This window comes from Sturnira hondurensis, unplaced genomic scaffold (genome assembly GCF_014824575.4).
Source record: "Sturnira hondurensis isolate 20B ecotype Veracruz unplaced genomic scaffold, ASM1482457v3 Scaffold0007217, whole genome shotgun sequence".
NCBI classification, from domain to species: domain Eukaryota; kingdom Metazoa; phylum Chordata; class Mammalia; order Chiroptera; family Phyllostomidae; genus Sturnira; species Sturnira hondurensis.
Window position 1 is genome coordinate 4,299,326 of NW_028079848.1, and position 26,051 is coordinate 4,325,376.

The following is a 26,051-nucleotide window of genomic DNA, read 5'->3' on the forward strand; positions in this document are numbered from 1 at the left end:
GGTCCCCTGCTCCTGGCAGGTCAGATGTGGGGGGCAGCGTGCACAGGGAGTTCTCCAGGCCGCCCTGGCTCCCTCAGGCAGAGCCAGCGAGGCCGCGCCCTGCTGTTCCCGCTGAAGAGCCAACCTGGGGAAGGCGGGTGGGGGGGAGGGGGTGCATCTTGTCTCCTCGTCTCCACAAAAGTCCCATCACCTGACCACACCAGCTCAGAGGCATCTTCCCCCAACAGGCTCCCCACCCAAAACTCTCTGCCAGAGACCCTCACCCACCAAGGCCGCGGGTCCCTATCAGGCCCTGGAGCATCCCGCATTTGACCCTCCGCCGCTGTGGGAGCTGCTCCAGGCAGATCTGTGAGGTCAGGACCACCCTGGTCAGGTGTCCCCCATCGGAACTGCACGGGCAGACGCGGCCTGTGACACTGCCTGGGGGTGATGTGGGCTCTGCTTGTGCACTAGTGTCCGTCCGCTGGACGTGGAGGCCCCTGCGGGGGTGGGCGCGGCTTGACTCTGAGAGCAGAAGCAGGAGCTACCGAGACCACACAGCTGTGGGGACAGCCCCCGACACCCCTGCTCTGTGAGCGCCTTTCTGCTACCCGTCGAGCGGCCGCCCAGAGAGCAGACGCAGCGGAGGCGGACGGGGTGGCCCTGCCGGACTCACCCTCCACGACGGAGCCGAGGTGCCCGACGCTCTCGTCGCTGACGGCAGCGAGTCGCTCCATCACCTGGACTTCCCTGGAAAGCTTCGCTAAGAGGTTTCTCGCCACCAAGGGGGTTTTGCTCGAGAAAACGATTTGCTGAGAAGACACACAAAAGCACTGTCTCTGTTATGTGGTCTGCAGCGCTCTCCCTCCTGGCCTTGACCTTGACGCCAACTGAACTCACCCGGAGCCCTCATCCCCTTGTGATGACGCTCCCCGTTCCCGAAGCACCCAGACAGGGTTTTGCTGCTTTAAAGTTCTGGAGGGGTTTTGGGCACCTACGTGTAAATTCTGGAAATTTCTAGCAGTGTTGCTGCCAGGCCACTGTAAATTAATAAACTCTCTTAAGAAACGTGGAGGGCACGCTCAGGTTGCGAATCGGCGCGTCCGCCAACCATGCAGCAGGAGCTGCTGAGAGCGCGGTGCGTGATGGCTGGGGCCGCGGTCTGTCTCTCCCGACGTAACCGCGAGAGCTCGGGGACCGGGCGCTGGTCAGAGCCCTGGGCCTGTGCAGATTCGCCTTCTCTCTCACTGTGACCCAGGGACTTAGGGAGGTAAACTGAGGCACAGCGAGGTTAAGGACGCTGACCCAGGCCACCTACACAGTGAGTGACTGACCTGCGTGCAGGTCAGAAGCCAGAGGAGGGTAAGCACCGGGCACCTGTGCCGGGGAATCTGCCCCTGTGCCTCCTGCCCACCTGGTGGGCAGAGCCTGTGCCACTGTCCTGCCCTGCCTGACGCATTTGGCCTCGGAGACAAACAGGATCTTCCAGCCCCCTGCGCCACACCGGCCAGGACTGAACTACTTCCTTTTAAACGTAATTACAGGCACTACGGCCCTCATGGGATGTCCGTGTCCATCTCTCTGCAGTGAGGCACCAACACTCACTGGTTCAGGAGTGGGTGCGAGTTACAAATTAAGATTTCCATCCTCACTCCCCCATTCATCTCTAGAACGTCTCTTTGGCTCTTCTAGAGTGTTCTGCGCCACGGAGGTGAGTGGTTGTAACCGTGGCCTGGTCATGGGAGAGGCACCGCCCCAACACTGCGCCCAAGTAGTCCCTGGGACAGAACGCTCTCGCCACGCCCCCCGCAGGAAGGAGGCTGCGATGGCCCGTGAAAGGGGAACAGGCAGTTTGCTCCGTAGGGTCTCAGCCTCAGCGAGGGCAGGAGCTGTGAGAACCACCCCATTCAAATGGCTACAAGTGCAGAACAATCTTCACCCATTGGGGCCGGAAAAAAGAACCCAGTCTTCTGCCGGATTGGCTCAGCACCTCGACTGGTGAACCCAACAGTCAACAGGTGAGATCATCGGGGGCGGGCGGGGGGGGGGGGGCAAGTGGCGGGAGGGTAACTTCGGACCAGGCCCCTCAGCGCATCAGGGGTCTGGGGCCACGTTGGGGAGGAGAAGTGACTGCTACGTCCCCTTACAAGCTGGCACAAAGATGCCGCACCACCCACGGCCAGCCTCCCCAGACCCTCCTCCTCACCCACCTCTGGGCTTCCAGTCGGTCCCCACTCCTTCTCCACCTGCTCCCTGCCTGACCCCCCCCCCCCAAACACCATTCCTCTGCTTTCACTCTCTCTTCCTGTTCCCCGTGCACCTGGGCAAGCGGCGGGAGTCCCTCTCCACGCACCGGGCCAGGAGGAAGGACTGAAGCTGAGCCTGGGGGCGGGGTGGGGACGCTTCCTGACCCGGGGTGGAGGGGAGGGATTTCAAAACATGTGGTGCACTGTTGCAAAATTGTAAGTGGTAAACAGCTTGATCTGAGGAGAACAATAAGCTCCACGGAGTCCCAGGTAACAGCTCGCTGGGGTGGCTAATGGCTTGTCAAGTGTCCCGTCGGGCTGCCGCTAATCGGCACTTATCCAAGCGGGAGACCCACGCTCCGTGGCTTTCGGCTCCCCGGGGGCGCTCACCCGATGCCGTCCTGTTGGCCTGGGAGCGGTAACAGCGGCTTTCAAAGCCCACTGTAGGTGGCGGAGAACAAATGCTTTTTTATTTCTTAATCACGTATTCCCATCTATCCTATGACTTCATAGTGACGGCTAACCACATTGTTCTTACTGGCGAATGCGCTTCAGAGGGCTGGGTTTTAAGACCGGAAGCCCAGGGTCGAGGGAGGATGGGCACACCCATCAGAGTTTTAAAACTTTATTCTCTTCAATCCTCACCTGAGGGTATAATTCTATGATTTCAGTGAGAGAGAAAGGAAGAGAGAGAGAGAGAGATCAAGGCGAGAGAGAAACACGGACTGGTTGCCTCCGTACTCGTCCCGAATGGGGATCGAACAGCCTTTTGGTGCCCAGAACGACGCCCCAGCCCACAGAACTGCCCGGCCAGGGCGCCGCCTGAGTTTCTGGTCCCCTCTGAGCAGGGCTATTCTCTGGCGGCCGAACCCTCGCTTCCCAGGCAGCCCTAGAAGCAGCATAGGCCCCAAGGGGTCCTGACCCACCTGGCCGCCCACCCCAGCCGCCCTACCTGCACGAGCTGGGTACAGTACTGCAGGTGCCTGACGATGGCCACGTCCAGGCTCTCGTTGCCTGTGGTCAGCGGGAGGGGGCTGCCGGCCACACTCGTCCCGACGCCCGTGTCCTCCGTCAGCGCCTCGCTCACGTGCACCCTGGCCTCCGGGTGCGTCGGCCTGTAGCTGTGGGGGCGGCACATGGACAGCGGTCAGCGGGACGAGTGGCAGGCCCAAGGCCCCCATGGCCACCGCCGCCTGCCTTTCGGCAACAGCTTCTTCCCTCAGCCCAGCGTGGCTCGCCTCGAGTCGGAACAAATCACGCGGACAAACTGCTCCCGCAGCTCTCGGGGGACTCGAACTCGCCCGCTCTGTGGGAGTACATGTGCCCTCGGAGCCCTCTGCAGAGCGTCTCTCCCACGCGGCTTGCAAACCTGCCTCCTGAGCACCTGTGAGGGGGCAGCTGGCCCAGTGCCCTGGCTTAAACTGTCCCTGCATCTCCGGCTTCCCCCAGCAGCCCTGCTGAGAGGGATCTGCCGAGATGCTTTCCCAGCCTCAGCCAGCTCCGATCTGCAGAGAAGGAGGGGAAGCAACCAAGAAGAGGCTGGACCCCCACTCGGGACGAGGCTGAGCAGGTGTTTGGCTGGTTGGAGGTGCGGTTTCCTCCTGGCTCTCGGGCTGTGTGTCAGCCCCACGGCCGAGCCGTGAGGTCGTGGGGGGCACCGACGTTTAAAAGTAGCTCTGCTGCATCAGTTACTTTATTCGGAAGCTAGTCTGGGTGCTTGGGAGGGGGCTGTCTCGCTTCACATGCGGTGGAATGGCCAGCAGAGACGATGACCGGGTGCCCAAGTTCACGGGGCCGGGCAGTGAGCAGGCGGCGCCCGGGGGCCCAGTCCCAGGCTCCCAGTCTGCACACGTTACAGACGTCGGCGCCAGAGCCAACAGGTGCTGGGAGGCCTCTCATTTGCCCCCGAGGGGAAAGGAGACCCCCGGCTTGGGTGCTGACCGTGAACACAGGGAAGTCGGCGTGTGTGTCAAACACGAGCCCTGAGGTTCACTGCTTCGCAACGAGGCTGATGCCCAATGGTAAGACTGGCCCCATCAGGCACATTGAACGCCAGGTTCCATGGCAGGTACAAGAGCCGCGATGGTCTTTGGTTGGCGAGCTGCCTCCAGCAGGGGGAGAGTGCGGCTCGGTGCCTCGCCTTGACCGTCAGGCGACGGCTGGCCAGGGCGGGCACACAGGAAGAGTTTGGGTTTGAGCGGCCTCTAGCGGGTTCCATCGAGTGACAAGCGGTTCAGTGTGCAGCCTCTTCTCGGTCCCGCCCTGGATGTGCTCCAGGGACACGTTCTATTTCTCACCTTTTCTTTTGGGCGAAGACACCCTCCGGGGTCAGCGACGCACCCACAATGTAACCACCGCCCCGAGGGAGGTTTGGGAAGGTCAGAGTCAGATGGGCCTCGAGTCTGCCCTCACCTTCGGGAAAGGTTTTTTTTTTTTTTCTTCAGTGATTGGGTTTGTTTTGCTTCCCTGAAGTGAAGACACGGACTTCAAGCTGTTGTCTGAGGACCAGGAAGCCCACAGAGCAGGTGACAGTTTCACCCGAATCCTCCCTCCCCACCACCTGCCCAGCCCGGGGAAGGCCAGCGCCCCCTGCGGGGCCGGAGGTCCAGCGACTCATTGGCCATCCTGGCTTCCATTCTAAGGCTCCACCTGGCTCTGAGGGGCACCAATGAGCTTAGGCCCCTGCAGAGATGCCCTGGCAGCCGGGAGGGGAGGGAAGGGGAACGGGGGAAGGGGTGGGATGGCCACGTGCAACTCAAGGACAGGAGATGGATGCCAGGCGAGGCTCACCTGTTCTTCTCCGTCTCTGTGTCTGAAAACACGGAGTCGGTGCCTCCTCCGGCCATGCCCCCCTCCTCAGCGTCCTCCTCCTCCTCCTCCTCGTCAAAGTCGGACGTGTTCAGGAAGTCGAAGCTCTCTAGCGCGCTCTCCACGGTCAGGCTCAAGCTGGAGGGCGTGCTGCGGCTTCCGGAGGGCTTGCACTGCGGAGGCAGGGCACCAGACACCGTCAGCAGCGCCCAGGGGGACTGTCAGCAGCCCCAGGGGGGACACTGTGAGCACCTCCTGAGTGGGAAACTCGGCACCGGCTCCAACCAACAGGGGACAGGCTTTGTTTTATTTTATTTTATTGGCATTAAAAAACACACTTAAAGTCTTCGTATTAAAAAAAGAACAACCATGAATCAAATGGCACCGCATGTGGGATTTGTTCCAAAACAGCTCAGAGGGAAGGAAGCAGGTAGAACAGACGATGAGACGATGACATTGGCCATGACTCGGGCATGGTGGCAGCCAGGGTGGGGGCGGGGAGCGACACTTCTGTTTGAAACTCATCTAACAAAGAGTGTAAGAAAATATACAACCAAAAAGCCCTGGGAAGCAGGGCCGCCGAGCCTCTTGGCCTAGAGCTCAACCCCAGGTAAGACAACTGAATGGAGAGGGAGAGAGCGGCGGCCTGTGTCCCCTTCCCTGCGGCCTCATCCCCCCCCCCCGAGACAGCCGCTCCTGGCTGAGCANCCTCATCCCCCCCCCCCCCCCGAGACAGCCGCTCCTGGCTGAGCAGCTGCCTGCAGGACTGACGAGGCGATTCCCAGAAGCAGAGGACAGAGTGGCTTGCTAACCCAGGTAAGCGGCCCTACAGCTTCATTTACATTCACAGCGTCTGACCCTCCTTGAGCATGGAGGGGAAAGGCTGGGCACCTGGAGAGGCAGCCCGGCCTGTGAAGAAGCGTGTCTGGTCACCGCCCTGACCGGGCCGGGGGCCACGGCACCAGGCCTGCAGCCTGGAGACCCCTGGGGGGCTGGGCAGACACAAACACGTCACAGACAGAATCACGCCGAGGCCACAGGCGTGGAGGTGGACACAGGCTCTTCCCAGTACGGAAGGGGACGGTGGGGCGGGCTGAAGGGGGCACGTCCTGCGAGTTAGAAGAACTAAGTGTCCTCCATCCAGGCAGGTGGCGCTCCTTGCCGACTTCTGAGTGCCAGGCAGGGTGGGCCGCGCAGGGGTCTGCGTCTGACACCCCAGGGCCACAGAGCGGACGGCCTGTAACAGCAGAGCTGCTCACTCGCCCTCGGGGATCTCCGACCAAGAGGTGGCACCATCTAGTCTCTCCTCCTCGGGGAGTTTAGCATCCTGGGAATGTGAAGGGAAAAGCCGATGCTTTAACTCCGGCTGCAGACGAAGCCCCTGCCCCAGACCTCAGCTCGGAGGCCCGTCCTGCCTCAGGAGTGGTGGGGGGGGCACGGCTCCCCGCTTCGGCAGTCTTCTCTCCTACACCTGTTACCCGCAGCACCTGGCCCTGCACAAGGTGCACGGGTTTAAGTACCGGTCTGCACGAAGAAGGGGACCGCGGAGGACTTGGCAGCAAAGTGGTTTGGGAAGGACAGCAGACTGACATGACCCCGGGGAGCAGTCCGTCGCCAACAGGTGTTTCCTGCATGAACAGGTGGCTCGCGCAGCGTCTGCCGGTGGCCTGAGCGACACAGCGCCCTGGGTGCCTGGACGCAGGAGCTGCCGGCACCGCCTGGCTTCGGGTGGGGCCAGCGCGTCTTAGCCCTTGACATCAGACATGGCGGCCTACTGAGCAAAGTGGGGCCGCAGGGCAGCCGAGAGCTTGCCGTGGGGACAGAAGGTGCTGTTCCTGGGATTCTAGACAAGCGACCTCTGGGCAGGAGCCCTGAGCGGGTGCTTCTTGGTTGTGTTTCACTGACAGCAGAGTCTGCATGTCCTTCCCTGTGCCTGGGAGGCTGTGCCCACAAAGGAATCAGTCCGTCGTGAGCGTGCAAGGCCCTGGACCCGCGGAGCAGGGTTGTCACTGGCCCTGGGCACGGCTCCCTTCCAGAGCCAGGGCAGCGGGACCAAGGGAAGGTCCTTCCAAGGGGACTGGGGAGGCCACGGTTGAGGACAGCCACACACAGGGGGCAGCGGTGCCCTGTGGTAGGGCGCCAGCCGGTCATGGGCAGCTTATTATCTTCCAATACAGGGCCCCCGAAATGGCTCTTTCAAGAAAAAGGATCCCAGCTGTCTTCTCTCTGGCAATAAAAATCCCAGTGAAAAGGCAGAGAACACAAGAAGTGGGATTCGGGAGAGAAATTCACATTCTCTCCTCCTGGGCGGCGTTATTTAAAACTGTGGGGGAAGGGATGCGGGGGCGGGGGGGGGGGCATCAGGGCTGCTGGCTCTGACTTCCACCCGGGCACCCACTTCTGGAGCCACCTTGTAATGAGATCACGGTGACCCCAGTGCCACCGTTTCACACGTGGGATGGAGAACTCTGGGGCTGATGGAGTTTAGAGATTCTTTAGACTCTACAGCAGGGGTGCCCAGCCTTTTGGCATCTCTGGGCCACAGTGGAAGAAGAGGTGTCTTGGGCAGCCCAGTAAATACACTAACAAAAACCGATGAGCAAAACAAGGTCTGTGCCTAATTTTCCTGATATCCACCCCCCAAGAGATAAGCCCAAAAGTCTTGGCATGTGGCCCCGGGGCGGTGGGTTGGACACCCCTGCTTTAGAGCGATTAATTTAACTACCAGTCATGTTGGTTAAGTTCATCCACCGTCAGGAAAATAAAAATGGATATTTGCTACTGCTGGTGAAATCAACGCCATTTAAATGGTGATGACGTGTGGGTCTTGCGACGGGACAGGGGGAAAAATAAAGACGCCACTGGAAATAGAAGGTCGGCCTAAGACGCCCGTCTCCCCGCCCAATCCAACGTCCCTGGAAAGGACTTACTTTCAGGACGTCATCCAGGCGCATCACTTCGCGGTTCAGGTCCTGAAACTCCGGGTACTGCTCCTTGTGCGGTTCCAGGGCGAGGAAGAGCCCGTGGAACGCGTCCTCCAGGCTCCCGTCGAGGAAGGCGCGGCAGCCTTCCGGTTCCCCTCCGACCGAGCCGTCGAACGGCAGCCTCTCCGCGGCCGCCGGCACCTCGGCCGACGTGAGCCGCTTCACCAGCTGCTTCGTGATGTTGCCTTCAAACGTGTCGAGCTCCACGGGCTTCAGCTCCGAGGCCTCCTCCGACTCCTGCAGCAGCGCCTCGGCCACGTCCCTCTCCAGGAACAGGCGCTCGGGCGCCCCGCCGGCGGGCGCGCGGCCGGCCTCGGCGCTCCCGGGCCCCTCTGCGTCCTCCTCCTCCTCCTCCGGGGGAGCCCGGGGCCCTGGGCCGCCTCCCGAGGAGCTTCTGGAGGAGGCGGAGCCGGAGTCGTCGGGGCCCTCGTTCTCAGAGGCCAGGCTGCCCGGGCGCCGCTCGGCCGGGGTGATGGTGATTTCGGGGTTGGCCGCGCACGCGCTGGGGCGGCGGCCAGCGGGGCTAGCAGGGCCGGCGGCGCGCGCGCAGTCCCCGTTGGGCAGGTCGCTGAAGCTGAGAGACAGGGGCGTTTTCTGCTGGGCGGCCTTTCCGTTCTCAAAGATGTCGTCAGGCAGATTCGCCTGCGGACGACAGGAGTCGAGTTAGGATTTTAAAGAGAAGGGGGAAGGGAGAGAGAAAGAGAGGGAGAGGAACATCAACGAGTAGTTGCCTCTCGCCCGTCCCCTACTGGGGACCCAGCCTGCAACACAGACCTGTGCCCTGACTGGGAATCGAACCAGGGATCCCTTGCTTTGTGGTCCGGCACTCAATCCACGGAGCCACACCAAGCCAGGGCACATCGCGTTATTATTTTAAATATGGGCAAGGCATTGGGCATGGTGGGCTTCCAGGTAAAATATAAACCCATTAAAATAAAAACCCCAAAACTTGCATCGTGGTAGCATTTTGTTTGCTGGTTTTGTGTGTGTGCCTCTGGCTAAAGAAAAGAAGCCTTTACAAGCTCTATTTCCATGTGTAATAGGTGAAAGTTCATCGACGTTTTCTTGGCTTTCAAAATTTTAATTTTTTCCAAAGAAAGGGCTGGCCGCCTGGAAAGGAAATTGTTCCTACACCCAGGACTTCACACTATTTGGCCGACGCAGTTACAAGTGGCATCACCACTATTTATTTATTAGTTATTATCGTTGTTATTATTATTATTATTTGGCATCTAGCTGAAAAGGCTCCAACATTCATGCTATTTCTCTCAAAAGACGCGATGCTTTTGCTCTGCTTCGGTCCTTGTAAATCACTGTTTGCCAATCTCCACCCACAAGTCCCAAGCTCTTGGGGTGCTGTGTGAATTTCGTAACCACATCACGGGTGATTCAAGGCCAGAGAGACTTGGCATCGCGTCTTCGAGAGGAGAGAGACCGACACACCGAGCGTCTGTCGTCCAGGCCTGCGGACCCAGCGCAGCCCGGCGTCTGGCGCAGGAGCTCTATTGCGCGTGCGCGGCCGCCCCAGGCAGGTCTGGCGGCTGCGGCTTGGGGGCAGGACTGGGAGACAGAGGGCGGGAATATCCAGGTAGCCAAGAAGGTTCCATGGAGCGGTTTCTGGGTCAGCGTCCCTCCCCTGGGGGCTGGGTGGTGTCGAAGTTCCCAGCCTGTGTTGGGGACATTCTCTAGTTATCTGAGGCCAGGTCCTTTGACACGGATGCTCTCTCCTGGATTCCAGATTTGATTTTTTAGGTAAATGGGTTCTCTTTTTACTAATAAAGCATCGAACTATCACAACAGTGCTGGTAGTACCAAAGTGGTAGATCAAGGGGAATGGTGTGTGTGTGTGTGGGGGGGGCAGACAGAAAGACAGAGCCCTGATGTCCTCTGTCAGTGAGTCCGGGGCCACCGGACCCTGACCCCCATGGCCAGGTCACCTCGGACCCCAGGCTCATCTGGCTGGGAGGCAACCTGAACCAGAGAATTCCTTCGGGGGCTCTGGGGGTTCTCATGGAGCCCCCGAAAACAGGGCGCGTACCCGCCGCTCACGCTGAGTCGCATCCGCCATTACTGATTATTGAACCGGCTCCTCTGAGTCCGGGGTGGGTGTGGGGGGGACGAGGAGGCTCCTCACTGTGCCCCAGCTTGTTTCCTCCGGGCTCCGCCTGCCGAGGCGGGGAGGGGGGTGCTGTGTGTCAGTGCAGGTGGGAGGGGATGGGGGGCCCAGCCAGGGTGCTGCCTCCTGCATCCAGCTGGGAGGGCGCACAGGAGGGGTGGTGCATTCTAAAAGGAGCTGCGTGTGAGTGTGCATGAAAGTGAATGTGAGTGTGTGTGTGTGTGTGTGCATTCCCCTGTGACACAGTGCACACCACACATAGTGCAGGTTACCCATTGCATTCCCGACTGCGAATTAATTTCTCTTACTAAGTTGGTGTTGTATAAACACAGCAATAAATAAGACTGAGAACCTTTTTAAGTAAAAACCGCCCTAGTAAGATGGGTTTCAATCCCCCGAGTTCCTCAAATGCCAGTTTTTCGAGGTGAAAACCGTGCGTAAAGACCGGGAAGGCTAGCTCGTCTCCGGGACAGAACACCTTCTCTGACCTCAGGCGGGTCCATGTTTTGTGAGAATGAAACCCTGGTGACCACGGATACCTTTGCCACAGCAGAGACACATCGCAGTGCAACAGCGGGGAGCGTTAGAAGAGAAAGATAAACCGCCTCACTACCCTCGGCGCAGGCGGGACCGAGTGTCCCCGCCTGGGGACAGGCCAGTGGGCGCCGTCACCCAGTGAGCGAGGCAGAGAGGAGGACATGACGGGAGACACACAGAGCACACCAGCCACCAGCCGAGCGGCACCGCGAGGCAGCCTCGCACTCACATAGGACTCTCGCGCAGCCTTGGGCCTCAGCCTGAGGGAGGGCAGGTCACACAGAGACTGGCCACCGCGCAGCTTGGCAAAGAGCGAGTCTCGCAAGGCCCTCAAGACAGACAGCCCGCGCCTGTCTCGGGGAGGCTGCAGCCATCTCTTCCGGAGCCAGGGCGAGCGGGGAGGGGCAGGGAGAGCACCAGGTTACGGGTTAGCTTTCGGCAAGCGTTTCTGATGAAAACACCCCTGTCTCTCAAACGCTCATCTCAGAGAAAGTTGGGGGAAGTCTACGTGTCACTGTCAGAGCACCAGGTAGCACGGAGGAGGGGACAGGGAAGGCAGAGAGGCTCACACCCATGTGTGGACCAGAGACACCTGGGAGAGTCCCCACGGGAGCAGAACAGGGGGAACTCAAGAGTCCCGTCCTCCCGAGAAGCTCTGATGCCACTCCAGAAATCCCACTGCACTTACGAAGAAGGCGTGGTCTTTGAAGGTGGGCGTTTCCGGGGTGCCCTGGCTGTAGACGGACATCCTCCTCTGCAGGGCGGCCGCTTTGGTCCCTGCGCCCGAGGACGGGGTCGCATCCTCCGCGTCGAATGGACTGGAAAACAACGGGTCCCCGTGAGGGCAGGTTGTCACGGGTTGCCGGCCTGCAGGCCAGGAAGCACCTCGTTCATTGTACTCAAGTCCATCCTAACCCTCGGACAGCTTTCTTCAAAATCTTTCTTCTCCAGTTCACTGGAGAGGCCTATTTCCTTTTGCAGGTTTCAAGGGAGGCAAGCAGGCAGGAGGCAGGGCGAACTGTTATAAAATGGGACAACGGCGAGGACCACAGCAATGGCATGGAGGCTTCTCCAAGTGGGAACGTCACCCAGAGAGCGGCCCTGCGAGAGGCCATCGCGGGGAGTGGGGGTGGGGCCTGAGCACCGGCTTCCGGAACAAGCTCCCAGTTGCCGAGGGTCCAGCCCCAGCCTGTCGCCTGGGTTTCTGCTCAAGGAAACCACAAAAAGGACCACTTACTACCAGGCGATTTCCAGGTTCAGTTTGATGGTACCGAGGTCATTGATGTCCACAGCCACCACCTGAGGTTCAGCTGCAAACAGCTCTTTGGTCTCACAGGTCACGCTGCCCACCAGGAGGTGGGTCGCCAGGCCTTTGATCTCTGTGACCTACAGAGAGAGCGAGAGGGCAAGACCTTGGGGGGGACTGGAGGCAGCATTGGAGGCGGTGTCCCTGGCCCAGAGGCCTCCTCGCCGCGGTCACCGCTGTGTTGCGGGGAGACGTCCGATGGCCAGGGGTGCTCTACCTTGATGGAGATGAGCCCGGCGATCAGGGGCAGGAACACCATTTCCTCGCGGTCCCAGCTCTGCCTGCCGTTGACTTCGATCTTGCCTTTCAGCTTCCACCGCTGCCGGCCGTACTTCATGAAAATCTGGGGAGACACCAGACAGATGTGGAGTCCAGCTGCCCGCACCTGCCTTCCCACCTAAGGGCACCACCGGAGGGCCCGGGCTGCCCCACCGTCCCCGCCTCCAGGTCCCCCGGAGCTCCAGCGGGAGAAAGGAAACAGGCCGAGAGCTCTGGCTCTGAGGCCCCCGTGGGAGTCCTTTCTCCGGTCAAGGCCGCCGCACCCCGCCTGCGGCTCACACCCGTCACAGTTCTGTCTCTGGGCGGCCCTACTTCAATGGAAGCGCTGGGGACAGAGGCCCCCAGCCCCGTCAGCTAAAACCCACCGCGCGGTCGCAGCGAGAAGTAACGCGTCTGCCCTCCGGATGACGGAGTCAGAGCTGGGCGAGGGCTCTGGAACCCGACGCGGGGCGCAGGCCCTCGACTGTTCAGGGGATCCTCGCCCCAAGAAGCTCGATTACAAAGCATTTGGGAGGAGATAAGATAATTATGTAGGTTCCCTTTTGAATGGGGGCAAGATAAAAAGCTTTTTTAAAACTTTATAAGTACACATTTTACATTGATTTTTTATTACAGTGGACATAGAGTTGATATTAGTCGGAGCTCCCTCTGCAAAGGCCTGTCTTCCCCTAGAGGGAGCCCCGCCCACTCTCCTTCTGGTCGAGGGTCACGGGCCTTGGACGTGTCAGGGGTGGGTCTTCTTTCCTGGACCAGCTCAGGGCCGCCGCTCAGGCTCCCGGGCAGAGTCCAGGGCGCCCCCACTGTCTCCTGGTCGCCAGCGCACCACGTCTACGTGCTGTGAACGTTCCCTGTCAATCACTGCGGACCCACCAATGGGAGAGAAGTATCTCTTTCTCCCTTTTGCCGTTCAGCCAATCCTAGAGCTTTCCCTGCTCCGCTTTCTCCCGCCCCCCTCATCTACCGCCGTGGATTCCCCGCAGGCTCCTTGATTTTAATGTATAAAATAAGCCTCAGAATTGCCCTCCTCGGGTGCATTTTCTCCACCCCTTGAGATCCGGCTTCCAGGCAAGTCCTCAAAACCTGGGCGCAAATAAACTCGTCTATAACTTTTCTGCGTGATTGCACGTTCTTCGGTTGACACACTCTTAGAAGAACTGAGGGGTGAAGGGTCAGGGTGTTTGCGCCTCACTCTAGAACGGTTCGGCAAAAGAACAACAACGATGGCAAAAGTGACCATAATAATACAGCCAACAGGGCATCGCGTTAAAAATCGGTGAGTCTGGACAAAGTTACATTGGGGGGGGCATGTATCGCTCTCCATACTTTCTTGTTGGCTTCGTTTCCCCCCAACAATAACAGATGTGAAGAAGAAAGATAATTTAAGATGCAATCGGAATGACGACCGCTGACCCCTCTCCCTCACCCCCTCCCCCGGGACCCCAGCGCCGCAGGACACTCACTTCGTATTGGTCTCCGGGACAGAGGCGCGCGAAGCCGGCCAGACCTGCAAGAAGCGGTGGGACGTGAGCTGCATCAAGTATTCCCGTCGTTAGGACCGCAGCCTGACTTCGCGACGGACAGGTCAAGGGTCAGATCTTTGCGAGCTCCCGCAGCCAAGTTTGGGGCCATCCATCAGTGGGAGGGGCTACCGGGGGTGGGAGGAGCTTTCCGGGCACAGAAGGCTCTCCGGCGGGGGCTGCAGCTCCCTGTGTCTCTAGGCCAGTGTGAGGTCCGGGCAGATTCCAGGATCACGGAAAACTGCCCCGAATATTCTCACGTAAATACCCCGAGCTCTTGCTTCCCTTTCTGCCCTGAGAGGTGCGATTTCCCGGAGGGCCTCCCGTCTGGGCCGAGGTTCACGGACTCAGCCGCTGCCTCTCCCCAGCTCACCGGCTCCGGGGTTGTCCTTGCTCCGTGTAATCACAATGCCAACCTGCACCGCGTTAGGAAATCTCCCAGCACAACTGACGACCATTCACAGCAAGCGAGGGACAAAGCCAAAGCAAACCAACCAACCAACCAAATGCCAACCCCCTGCACCCCAACAGGAAGGGGGGCGTCTCCTCTACTGCCCCACCCAGCAAGTCCCTTGTCACGGGACCTGCTCACATTTGAGACACAGCGCGTGGCAGCCGGGTGTGGAAGGAAACCTCTTCAGGCAAGGTGTGCACTACCTCGGGGCATCTCAGGACCCCCAACTTCTCTTTCTTTTTTAGATGTTACTCAGTGCTCACTGCGTGTGGGGATCTAGGCTTTGGGGCAGCAATCTGGAAATCAAGGCAGACGTTCCAGACACCCACAATACACAGACAGCAGAAGGCGGTTCAAGCCCACAGGAAGGAGCTGCAGGCCACGGGAGGGGGTTAGATCCCAGGTCTAGACCCCAGCTTTACCTACCAGGTTCCCTGCTCTGGATAATTCACCTAACTCCACTGTCTTCACTTTTGAAAGAGGGAAAACAGCGTCCACTCCCTAGGATGGTTGGCAAGACAACCCCTCAGGCACACAGTAGGTGTTGGGCACACAGTAGGTGCTTGGGGGGAGTGGCGGTGCAAATACATGCAGGATGTGGTGCTATGTCGTGGCCCCCATGGCTCACCTGAAAGGTGTCATCCATACGAAAAAACAGAGCAGCCCCACACACGTGGGGGGGACAGACAGCAAAAGGGTCCCTTGCTCTTCGTGTGTTTTGAGGTTTTCTAAGGCTGTGTTCCATGTGTAATCACAACACGAAGAGACTGTCCCATTTCACGCGGAGTAGTTTCATGGGAGCATGTGACTGATGGGGTTTCACCTCGGGACACAGGGCCCGGGCAGCCTGCGTTGTCCAGCCTTTCCTGACTGAAAGCCTGCTGCGCGTGTGCAGGACAGATCACCCTGACATCTGTGACCTCCGAGATCTTGGTTGCTTTTGTATTAGTTAACATGTGACTCCACCCCAGCGGAGTGACGGCGTATTTTGCCTTCCACGCACAAAGAGGCCTGCTGAGCTGTGAGACTGGACCCACGGGCATGGCCAGCGGTAGGGTGATGGGGAGGGAAGGGAGGCGGACACAGCGCCTGCGTTCGCCAGATCTGCCACTAGATGGCAGCAGCTCCCCAGCGTGCGGTGCCCCCACCCCGAGCTTCCATCAGGAACCGAGTTTCACTACCAGACCGGTCATTTCCAAACCTTCTCTGCCCTGGAGTAATAGCTGCTGAGCAACGCTCCAACTCAAAGGCCCCCGAGGGAGCCTTCCTCAGCCTGGACAGGGTAGTGACAGGCACCCACCCTCTGGTCCCAGACCCCCAGCAATCTGGCCCTGCCCTCCTGGCCCAGTAGGTCCCAGACTCCTAGCAATCTGGCCCTGCCCTCCTGGCCCAGTAGGTCCCAAAATAAGGCGCTGGCTCAGGCGCCCACTTCCTCCAGGAGGCTGTGTGGCTCCCCAGGCCTAGGGCGGCCCATCAGGACACAGCCTAGTGCTGACCAATTGTCTTGATCTCATTACCTCCCCAGCCCCCTGCACAAACGGGGTTCTGTGTGTTGGGGGAGGGGTGAAAAGGGAAGTGTGTACAGGTGCGGCCGGAGGAGGCTGAGCTACCAGGTCTGAGGATGTTATGAAACATCCTCCTTTTCTGTGTCGGTTGGTTATTTTTTACCAGAATGAAGAACAGATAAGAAAGTAGCTAACCGCCCCACTCGGAGATTTCCGGACAGTGGGAGAGGGCTTCTGTTTATTGAGAGGGGAGCGTTTCCATGGAGAACTTTCGAGTTCTCCTGTTAGATCACCGAAGTGTAGGTAGGACATCTATAGTGAGAAGGGAGTCTCAGCTTCAGGCCGGGGGAGACCCCCTGAGGGGAACCCGGAGTCTAGAGAAGCTGAGGGCGTGGACCAGGCAGGACAGGGAAGGGACAGAGATGCAGACAGACGGGCAAGGGACACCGAGTCTTCAGTCCCCTGGTGGACATGGTCTGGCCCCCAACACCCTGCAGCTCCAGGCCTGGTGGGCGGGGGTCCCTCTGCCCCCCGCCCACTCTCAGGTGCCCGCGTGCCAGGTGCCAGCCTGGGAGTGGCACTCCATTGGGTCCACTCAGCTGCGTGGGGACAGCCTTACTGTCACCGGCTGAGGAGTGATGTACGAGGAACCCGGGGCCCTGGGTGTCAGTTTCAGGTCTGACTCCAACTTCCAGCCTGACTTCCGGGGCAGGTGCCTGAACCCCCATATTCCATCGAGAAGGCGGGGGGCTTATCCCCCACCCCAAACGAAGCCTGTGGTGAGCGTGAGCAGTAGACGAGGGGGCACTATGGCAGGCCTTGCACCCACAGGGAGACGTGTGTGATCTGAGGGGCGCTCGAACTCGAGGCCGCACGAGGGTGTGAGTCTGTGTGAGTCGGGGCGGGAGGGAAAGTGTCTGTTTTCCGGATTCAGCTGCTGACAGACTCATTCTGAGAGTACATGTAAACACAGAGACATAGTCCTGGCTGGGTGGCTCTGTTGGTTGGAGCGCTGTCCCGTACACCAGAAGGTTGTGGGTTTGATCCCCAGTCGAGCCGTGTATGGGAGGCAACCGACTGAGGCTTCTCACTCTGTCTCTGTCCCCCCTCCCTTCCTCCCTGTCTAAAATCAATGAGCATATTCCAGGCTCCCCGACCCCCGACTTGCTGGGATGGGGCTGGGTGCACGTGGTTTCGGGACCACTGATTCACATGAGGACCCAGGGGACTTAAGAATGGACTTTGACTACAGATGCTGAGCCCAGGAGCGTGGTCAGTGTGGCCTCTGCTTCGAGGCGAGGACTGTCTGGAGTAAACACCAGAAAAGTCACCAGAAAAAAAGAAGGAAATGTACAGACCTCTTGGGGGGGTAGCACACATACGATAAAATTTAAAAACCGGTCGGTAATTTACAGGGAACATGGCGCCCCAAGGACCAGTTTGAATGACACCAGGAAGAGGCCGGCAGCGAAATCGAGAGCGTGGGACGTTCTGTGGGAGAACTGTTTCCACAGCAAGTCAAGGGGACAGAGGGACGGGGATGGGTCTGTTTTAGATCGAAGGAGCCCTAAACAGTTACCCAGTGACCTCTCATGAGGCCCGGCCCCTGTCTGGGTCCTGCTTTGAACAAATCAACGGTACAAAGCATTTTCGAGACAACGGGGGACATTGGACGGCACCAGGCCCCTTCATTCTATGAGATTCGGGGGGTGCCCGGCCGAGCGGCTCCGTGAGGAGCCGCCCCTGCGAGAGCAGAGTCTTGCAGCCTGCAGGGGCGGACGGCCATGTCTGCGCTTTCGTTAACCGACAGACAGATTCTATCTCAACCACGGAAAAAGAAAGCAGATGAAGGAAACAGGGCAAGAGCTTGCTAATTATTCGGTCTAGGTGACGTGCTCCTTGTAAGAGTCTCTCTGCCTTCGTGCGTCTGAGGTGCTGCCGTAATAAACATCTAAGGGTGCAGGCAGGTCCAGAGTGAGAAGGCTGGGAGCGTCTGGGACCTGGCAGGCGCGGGAGGGCCGAGGTCTTTGCGAGGAGGGGAACCAGGGCGGCCCCAGCGTACCTTTCATCCTGATGCAGAACTCGCCCAGCAGCTTCTCCAGCTCCACCTCGATGGCGCACATGTTCTGTGGGGGCGGGGGGGGAGACAGCGCTGGTCAGTGCTGGTCAGCGCTGGCTGCTTCCGCACCGGCCCGGGCCCGAGCGGCTGTCCCAGCGAGAACCCCGGGGTGCACCGACCCGTTCTCGGTGGGCTACCCAGCACCGCCTACGGGGAGTTCTCGACACAGTGTTCAGCCCAGGTCTGGGCAAGACTTTTGGTGCCCGGGAAACTCAGGAGCACAGAACAAGTTAAATTATATCAGAAACCCCCAAATCCAGAATGTGGGGTGTTCTGTGAGAACCGGCCTGAATGCTGCAAAACAGCAGCATTAAGGGGAAGAATAATCTAGATCAAAGAGACAACCAGGTGAAGCAAGCGTGGTCCCCTGGTTTTTGTCTCCCCGGTTTCCAAGACAACTGCATAAACTGACACAGGAACAAAGACACTGTTGGGTGAAACGGCAAATCTGAAAACACACCGGCTCTTGGGTGGTTCTGTAGCGTGACTTGACTTTCTTAGCCGTGGTAACAAGATGTGCGGGTGGTTGGGCTGAGGTTCCGCCTGTCATGTGGGTCACGGTTAGGAATCCACGCAAAGTGTTTGTGGGGTGAGCTGCCCTGACATCTACTGCTGGCTGTTCAATGACTCCGCAAAAACAGGGGAAAAAACTGAGCTCCCGAGGGAGGGAAAACACAGGCGGAAGAACATTACCCACGGTTCCATCCAGGTGCAAGAGTCAGTGTGCATTGTATCAGTCTCGGCTTTTCTGTAACTTTGGGATTTTTCTTGATAAAAAATCGGGGCGAAAGCAGGACTGGGGCTCCACTCCGCTGCATGTGGGTGCAGCAGGGGGCCTGCCCCCACCCCCCACCCCGGTGCCCTAGCGTGGTTCCCAGGTCTGACCGGGGTCCTGTCCTCACCCTGACGTCGAGGGAAGTGGAGGCAGGAAGGACCCGTCTGTGCGTGGGTGACCACCCCCAACACTTCCTCGGTCCCCGAGGGCCCGCGTGGGGCCATCACGGCTAAAAGTGCTCCGTGCTGTGGCCCGTCTGCAGCTCGGTCTGCTGGTGCTGGGGCCTGGGGCCTAGCAGCTCCATGAGCCCCGGAGGGACTGTTGCCGCTTGAGCTTTGTTTGCTGAGACCTCGGACGGGTTTGTGGGGCTGGAGGCTCTGTTCTGCTCCCAGTCCTTGCTCTCTGGAAAGCTTAGTCGCTCACCTAGCTTAGCAGAGTTTGCGGCGGGGTGTGGGGGGGTGGGGGGTGGGCTGGGAGGTGGGAGGGGGGCGCTTTCTGCCGCCTGAGCTGGCCGCAGATGGGAAGCTCTGAGAACAAAGTCTCCAGTTCGTAAACAAGTCTCTCCCTTGCAGGCTGGGCGTCTCCATGAAGGAACGCATTTCACTTTCCAGAAACGTCAGTGATGTTGTCACGCCTGTCAGGGTGGCCGCCAGGGTCTTGAAAAGCCGGGCAGATCCTGGAACAGCTGGGGGCCCCCCACGGCCAGACCTTCCCTCCATCTCACCAGGTGGCCCTTAAAGACTAGTGTCACCTGCCAGGGCCCCCAGCACCCCTGAGCCCTGAATGTCCTATGTGTAAAATCCTGGGTTTTGTGATTCGGCCAGATGTGCAAAACCACCTGAGGTCAAGTGAATTATAAGACGCCTGCGCGCTTTCTTCTCTGAGACAGCCCTTCAGTGAAATTGCCTCTGTGGCTTTGAACTTGTGAGCAAAGCATGATGTCTTGGCTGTGGACCAAGGGTGGGTCCTCCTGAGAGGACCTGCAGCTGTTCTGGGACAGGCAGCTCGGCAGCTCGGGGACCGAACAGCCTCTAGGCCTGGCAACCGCGCTTGCTCTCAGAGACGAACAGAAACGGGGGCTCCCGAACGAGGCTGCTCCTGAGCCCGAGGTTCTCAACCTGCCGGGGCATCAACTTGGGTGGGGCGGGCAGGGGCGGGGAGTGTGGGGAGAAAGCCACAGTGTTTCATAGACTAACCACGGACACGTCCGTATGTCAGGAAGGTAGAAGACAGGCCACAGGTATTACCAGTACCCAGGACTCCGACGGGGACAGAAGCCGCGCGTGGCTTATCGCAGACACCCTGAAACTGTCTCTACCTTCCACTGCCGTGCGCCTCACGATCCCCAACACCTGGGGCCAGCGTCGGAGCTTATTGCTCGATCCTGCGTCCCAGGAGAGCAGCGGCCCCTGTGCTACGGCTCACACTCGGCTTCCCGATTTTGTTCACTGTGCTGACACTCCCGAAGTAGCCCTGTTTCAGCCTTTCTCTGGAGGCCTGCTTTCATTTTCTGCACTTAAAAAGCCTCATCCTGCAGGGACCCTGGGGGAAAGAAGCCCCCATTCTAGAGTAAACTCGGTGACGCCCAGCTCTGGGAATTGGGCAGACGCCCCTGGTCAGGTGATGACTTCACCCGGGAAACTTGACCTCTGAGCAGCGCCTCCTGGGACAGCGAGAAGGATGCTTCAATAATTCAGTCATTTCTCCAGAGGCGCTGGTGTCAGGTGGCTCTGGAGGGGCAGAGACCTGCCTGTCATGTGCTGGGGCCCAGGAGACAGTCAGAAACCGGGACAGCACTCCCGTCCAGGGCTCTTTGTCTGGTCTCCCTGAAGGAGAGAAGGGAAATTTCTAGCAATAAGTTGACGGCGGGCAGCAGGGGACACCGTACTACCGTGACGGCCAACCTCTGGGGTGATGGTCCCCGCCTGGTCTAGTCGGCTCCCGGAAATACAGCTCGAGGGGACTGTAAGCATGAGAATTTGGAAGGGATTTAAAAACCAGGGCACCGCGGCTTTCTCAGTCACCCCCTGGGATTCTTCTAAGCAGCATTTGTGGCCTCCACATGCATAGACCACCCAGGGCCAGGTTGGCCTGGCTAGGGAGTGGCCCTGGGGTGTCCGAACCCGTGTGGCTGGAAGAATGCACAAACGCGCTGGTCACAGGGCACCGGGACGGCTGCCTGACAGGTGACGACACTCAGGGACTGCCAAGGCAGGTCCTCTGGAGGCCAGCGAACCACTCGGATGGATGTCATTTTAAACAATTCCACTGTCAGCCTCAAAAAAAAAAAAAAAAAAAAGCAAGCGAGGCAAAGAGGCGGGTCTGTCTGCCTGAGGAGTCGGGTGAGGCCAGGGCAGGGTGCGCCCTGCTGTGGGCAGGTGCCTGCCGGCGGGGGTCCTACCTCGGTGTATTCCTTGTAGCTGCGGTGCACCTCCGACAGGCTCTCCCGGGCGGCCCTGCTGGCGGGCGACGCGCCGAAGGCTTGCTTCATTTTGCTGGCCCCGTCCTGCAGGCGTCTTTGGATACAATAAGCTTCGTAGAGCTCGTCCACCTGCCGGGGGGGGAGTGGGGAAACACGAGGGAGGTGAGTCCTGGTCACGCGGGAAGCCGGCCTCACGGGGCGTTGTGACGTGGCTCAGTGGCCGGTGTCACGGACTTGGAGCGTCATCGTCCTTGCAGACAGAGACTCAGGCCTTTCGCTGATGATGTCTCTTGGTGGGTGACTGGCCTCGAGGGTGGCTGCTATATTTTGAAACTAAGCTAAGACTCGCCGGACGAGCTGGTCACATGTGGACGCCCAGGCCCTCCTCTGACACACGGACTCGACAGGTGGGGGCTGAGCCCGGGGTCTGGATTGTTCAGTGACCNGGAGTGGGGAAACACGAGGGAGGTGAGTCCTGGTCACGCGGGAAGCCGGCCTCATGGGGCGTTGTGACATGGCTCAGTGGCCGGTGTCACGGACTTGGAGCGTCGTCGTCCTTGCAGACAGAGACTCAGGCCTTTCGCTGATGATGTCTCTTGGTGGGTGACTGGCCTCGAGGGTGGCTGCTATATTTTGAAACTAAGCTAAGACTCGCCGGACGAGCTGGTCACATGTGGACGCCCAGGCCCTCCTCTGACACACGGACTCGACAGGTGGGGGCTGAGCCCGGGGTCTGGATTGTTCAGTGACCTCGGCAGAGGGCCCTGGCTGGGCAGTGGCCCCACATGACTTCTAGGAGTACCAGAACTGGGCCTCCCTCATGGCCGGCCAGGCAGCCACCCCTGTGGTTCTGGGGGACACCCCTCAACCCTTTTCCCACCAGAATCTCTGCCACTGGGACCCTCTCAGTAAGAAAATTTCTCCCTGGCACCCTGCGTTGGCCCTAATGACCCAGTCTGTTACTTTGCATTTAAAGAGAACTGTATTCTTTGTTTGCATCCAATGTCAGCCTGTCCCAGCCAAAGGGAGTCATGCTTTAGGATGCAGAGTAACTGCGTGCGTCTGAGCAGAGCTGGCCCATCTGCAGGCGAGTGTGTGGCTCTGCGTCAAATAAACTGATGGGCTGACCCATTCGATCGAATACGACCCGGTGGCATCCTGGGTACTGGTGCTGCAAACAGGGTGCCCCAACCTCCCATGACCACGGGGACCGCCACGTCCCACCAGGACAGTGGAGAAACGCACGCCTGCCTGACACTGATCTTGCTTCCTTTCGTTTTTCCAAACGACACAGGGAAGGGGGTCCGAGCCTGCCCGCCACCCAGATACCTCCTCGTGGCCTCACTGTTTCAGTTACTGAGGGCGGCGGAAACAGGAGCCATTCGGATTAGCTGAGGCCATGGTTGTGTTTCGAAGTGGGAGGGTGCAGAGGCAGCAGCACCCGTGTATAAAGCCGTCACCGCATTTTAACAGGAGGGGGTCCTGCCCTGGCCGGGTGGCTCAGTCAGTTGGAGCGTCGTTCCATAGACTGAAAGGTCACGGGTTCGATTCCCGGCCAGGGTACATACCTAGGTTGGGGGATCGATCCCTGGTTTGTGGTGCATACGAGAGGCAGCTAACCAACGTTTCTCCCTCACATCGATGTTTCTCTCGCTCTCTCCCCTTCCTTCCTCTTGCTGCAAAATCAGCACACTTATCCTCAGGTGAGGCTTAATAAATAAGTAAGGAAGTAAATAAATAATAAAAGGAAAGGATTCTAGGATCATCAAGATGGAATATAGGTGCCCCCCCCAACATCCCACTTCTCAGAGTGCAAGGCCAAGGTCCATGTTGATGGCTCAGCCCAGGGAACTGTGGCTAGACCCGGAGGCTTCCAGGTCCCAGCACAGGGAGGCTAACCCCGGGCTCTGCACCTGGGGAGAGGCTGACAAGCATGGGTGGTAACAGGGACTGCGGCCACTGTGGCTTGGTGGCTCCCGAGGAGACTTTCCTCTGGGGTGCACCTCCTGACTTTGTTCTGGGGTGCTCGGAACAGGGGCGACAGCCCCGCTCCCCAGTGGCTGGTCGGACCACTGGTGAGCTATGTGTAGGGCTCAGGGCTGGATGTCAGGGGACTGGAGCCCGTCCAGGGGCCACCGATGACAAAAAGGTGCCCGGAACCCAGGCTGCGTGAGGAAGCATGGAGGAACTCAGACCTGGAGACAGACTCAGAGAGGCACCGGCCGGTGTTCCCAAGTGCCCAGACGGCCTCTGTGAAGGAGTTCCGGGGGTGCTGAGTTGTGTGTGCGGCCGGATGGTGCAGTCGGGCAAGGGGGGTGTTTCCTGCAGGCCAGGTTTGGCCCCCGGTCTTCCCTCCCCAGGTGGCCCTACAGCGGGAAGCCCTGCACTTCTCAGCACTGTGGTCACTGGGCCGAAGCGCGGCCACAGCCGTGCTGGGGCGCCAGGCTCTCCGGTCTCACCGTTTCTGTCTTTCCTGCCTGTTGGTCTTCATTGCTAATCAGCTTAGGAGTCAATTTGATTGGAAACTCTCCTCCTCCGACCAGCTCAGCTCAGGCCCCAGGGGACGGGTTGGTAACCAAAGGGAAAACAGGCAGAGGCGGCAGGGAGGGCAATTACCTTGCTGATGTGGAACTCCAGGCGCCTCATGTATCTTTCAATCGTTTTAATTTGCTGGAATTAAAAGGAGAAGTTTGAGAAAGCTTCACTGCAGTGCGACTGGTCCCGACCGGCGATTTTCAACCTCTCCCATCTCCTCCCCAGAAGTCCCCTAGAGGCCGAGCCTTCCCCGGTCCTGTTTCTGGTGCTAGTCCGAGAGCCTCCAGGATCAGCCTGAGAGCGCCGTTTAAAACACCGGGCACATGTTCTGCGAGGTGCCCTCGGTCGATTATTGGAAACTGTGTTTCACATCAAAAACCCGAATCGAATGGAATTTATTGGATTTCCGGCCGAACAGTATCGTCATGGAAAGTGACCAAACTCCTCTACAATAACACAGTGGATCGGCTCAGAGATGGACTTTTTCCCTCCACACTTCCCGTCTCTGAACTGGAGGTGCTTTGCACAACTGCCACGCCTGTGCACGCTCACAGGCAATCGCGGTAGTTTCTGCGTCATCTCTCCGTTTGAGTCACAAATATTACTATTATGTGCATTAAGTGTAATTACTCCTTCAAACGTCTGCAAGCAGACAGGACCGTGATTCAGCGTGAAGGGCGCTGCATGTGCGGGAGGCATGAAAAGAGACAGCACCACATGTACCCAAAATAATCTACATTAAAAATAAGCTTCAAAGAGCCTTGGCACTAAGTACACACTTTACGTGAAAAGAAAGAACTGTGTCTTAGGGTAACTGGAATCATTCTTTGTTTCTTGGTGGAACACAGGATACTGGGGCATTTTCCAATCAAAGGTCTCTTGGATTTGATCGACTCTGAGGGTTAACGCCTATGGGGAAGGGCGGGCAGGGCCCCCGCATACGTGGGAGGCTCTGAAACTTGCCCGCACACTCAGAAACCCCACCACCGGGCGGCACTTTTAGGAAAGCATTATTGGAGCTGAAGGTCGTGGTTCTTATTCGCCAAACTCATAGTAAAAAAAAAAAAAAAAAGGGTGTTTTTTTTCTGGGCTCAGAATCGCCGTTGCATGGCTGGGGTGCCCTGTCTGTCGGAGGGGCTCTTGGCCTCCCCTCCAGGACACCGAGCTTTGCGCCTGCCCCAGCGCCACGCGGGAACCCACCTTGTCCAGGTCGTACAGCACACCCTGCAACAGAAACAAGAGGGCTCCGGTCAGAGCACAGCTTCCTCAGCGTCCCCTCGGGTGGTCATTGAGGGGTCCGGTCGGCACACAGTGAAATGATCACCACCCCGCAGGGTTCTGCCGGGGTCTGGACATTTGCTTTCGCGGAGTGAAAATCCGGGCTATTTTCAGGGCCAGTGAGAGGACTTTTACTTATGCTCCGTGCTCCACGGTGCCACCCAGGCCCCCCTGTCCCCTTTGGGCCTCAAGGGTGTCTCTGGCTTCGAGCTCGTTTCTCTCACCCATCCAGGGGCACGCCTCCATGCTCCCTTTGTCCATTTTCACAAAATGAGTGGTGTGACCATACATGTAGCCGTGACACAGGTGTTAAAGACACACTTGCCTTCTTGCTTAAACACATGCAATCGTCATTCAAGGCGTCCCGAGTGCGGCACCACGCCTTTCAGGAATTGTTTTTAGGACAAATTCACATCCTGTGAGCTCTGGGTGTCACGGGGAATCAGTTCACATCCCCGCACCCCCCCACGGGGAGGGTTCTGTGGAATGCTCATACTAAAGGAAGCTCCGCCTTCCCCTCGCCATTGTCCTCCAAGAAGGGACACTGGTTGCCACCAAGGCCAGCCAAGGGCATCAGAACCCCCTGAAGGTCATTTTACGGAATTTGCGCATGGGTGGGGCCTGTTTATCCCCTGGCATCACTGCGACATAAAACCCTGGACTTTGATAAAGCCTTTAAGCTCGAGCCCTTGCAAAGGACAGCTGTTTGCATGTCAGCCCATCTCCTGAGAGAGAGAGAGACCAGCTGCCAATGGGCAGGGGCGCGCCCCCTGGGGACGCGCAGAGCTCTCCGGGCTTTCCGAGACCTCGAGGCGGTCCATCCTTACGCGTGAGCGGAATCACTGAAAACAGTGGGCGCGTCAGAAACGCCTGTCCAGCCAGACACACTGGCACAGGTCATTCGGAGGGAGGAGGTCTGCCTGCGTCTCAGCCCCGGGGCCGGCTTTTCTTCTCTGCCCTCACTGCCTGTCACGTTCGCCAAAACATCAGAGATAAAGCCAACGCTCCGAGTTCCCGATTCTGCACCAATCACACGCCAGGGCTACTCTGACTTTTCGTTTTATTTTATTAGTTGAGGGAGGGAGTATTTTGCCTGATTATAAAGTTCACCTGCATAAACATGCTTGGAAAATATGTAAACATGCTCAGAATAAAGCTTTAAAATATACGTCGGAAAGCAGACCATACTTT

General features: G+C 58.7%; 1 protein-coding gene across 6 annotated transcripts in view; it reads right to left on the reverse strand.

Annotated features, from left to right (window-relative positions):
• Positions 1 to 26,051, reverse strand: part of RIPOR2 (RHO family interacting cell polarization regulator 2) — a 114,575-nt gene that overhangs the window by 7,306 nt on the left and 81,218 nt on the right. For 3 of the 6 annotated variants that reach the window (XM_037051389.1, XM_037051390.1, XM_037051391.1), the window contains exons 5-16: positions 24,783 to 24,806; positions 23,664 to 23,717; positions 21,027 to 21,176; positions 17,794 to 17,857; positions 13,716 to 13,759; positions 12,194 to 12,319; positions 11,908 to 12,056; positions 11,359 to 11,488; positions 7,964 to 8,659; positions 5,016 to 5,206; positions 3,178 to 3,346; positions 656 to 791 (exon numbers count right to left, since the gene is read on the reverse strand). In XM_037051389.1, the coding sequence (XP_036907284.1) occupies positions 656 to 791; positions 3,178 to 3,346; positions 5,016 to 5,206; positions 7,964 to 8,659; positions 11,359 to 11,488; positions 11,908 to 12,056; positions 12,194 to 12,319; positions 13,716 to 13,759; positions 17,794 to 17,857; positions 21,027 to 21,176; positions 23,664 to 23,717; positions 24,783 to 24,806 (1,933 nt within the window). Of the gene's footprint in view, positions 1 to 655; positions 792 to 3,177; positions 3,347 to 5,015; positions 5,207 to 5,747; positions 6,361 to 6,794; positions 7,260 to 7,963; positions 8,660 to 10,899; positions 11,047 to 11,358; positions 11,489 to 11,907; positions 12,057 to 12,193; positions 12,320 to 13,715; positions 13,760 to 17,793; positions 17,858 to 21,026; positions 21,177 to 23,663; positions 23,718 to 24,782; positions 24,807 to 26,051 lie in introns of those variants that run through there. The other 3 variants (XM_037051394.1, XM_037051392.1, XM_037051393.1) reach the window with 3 other exon arrangements.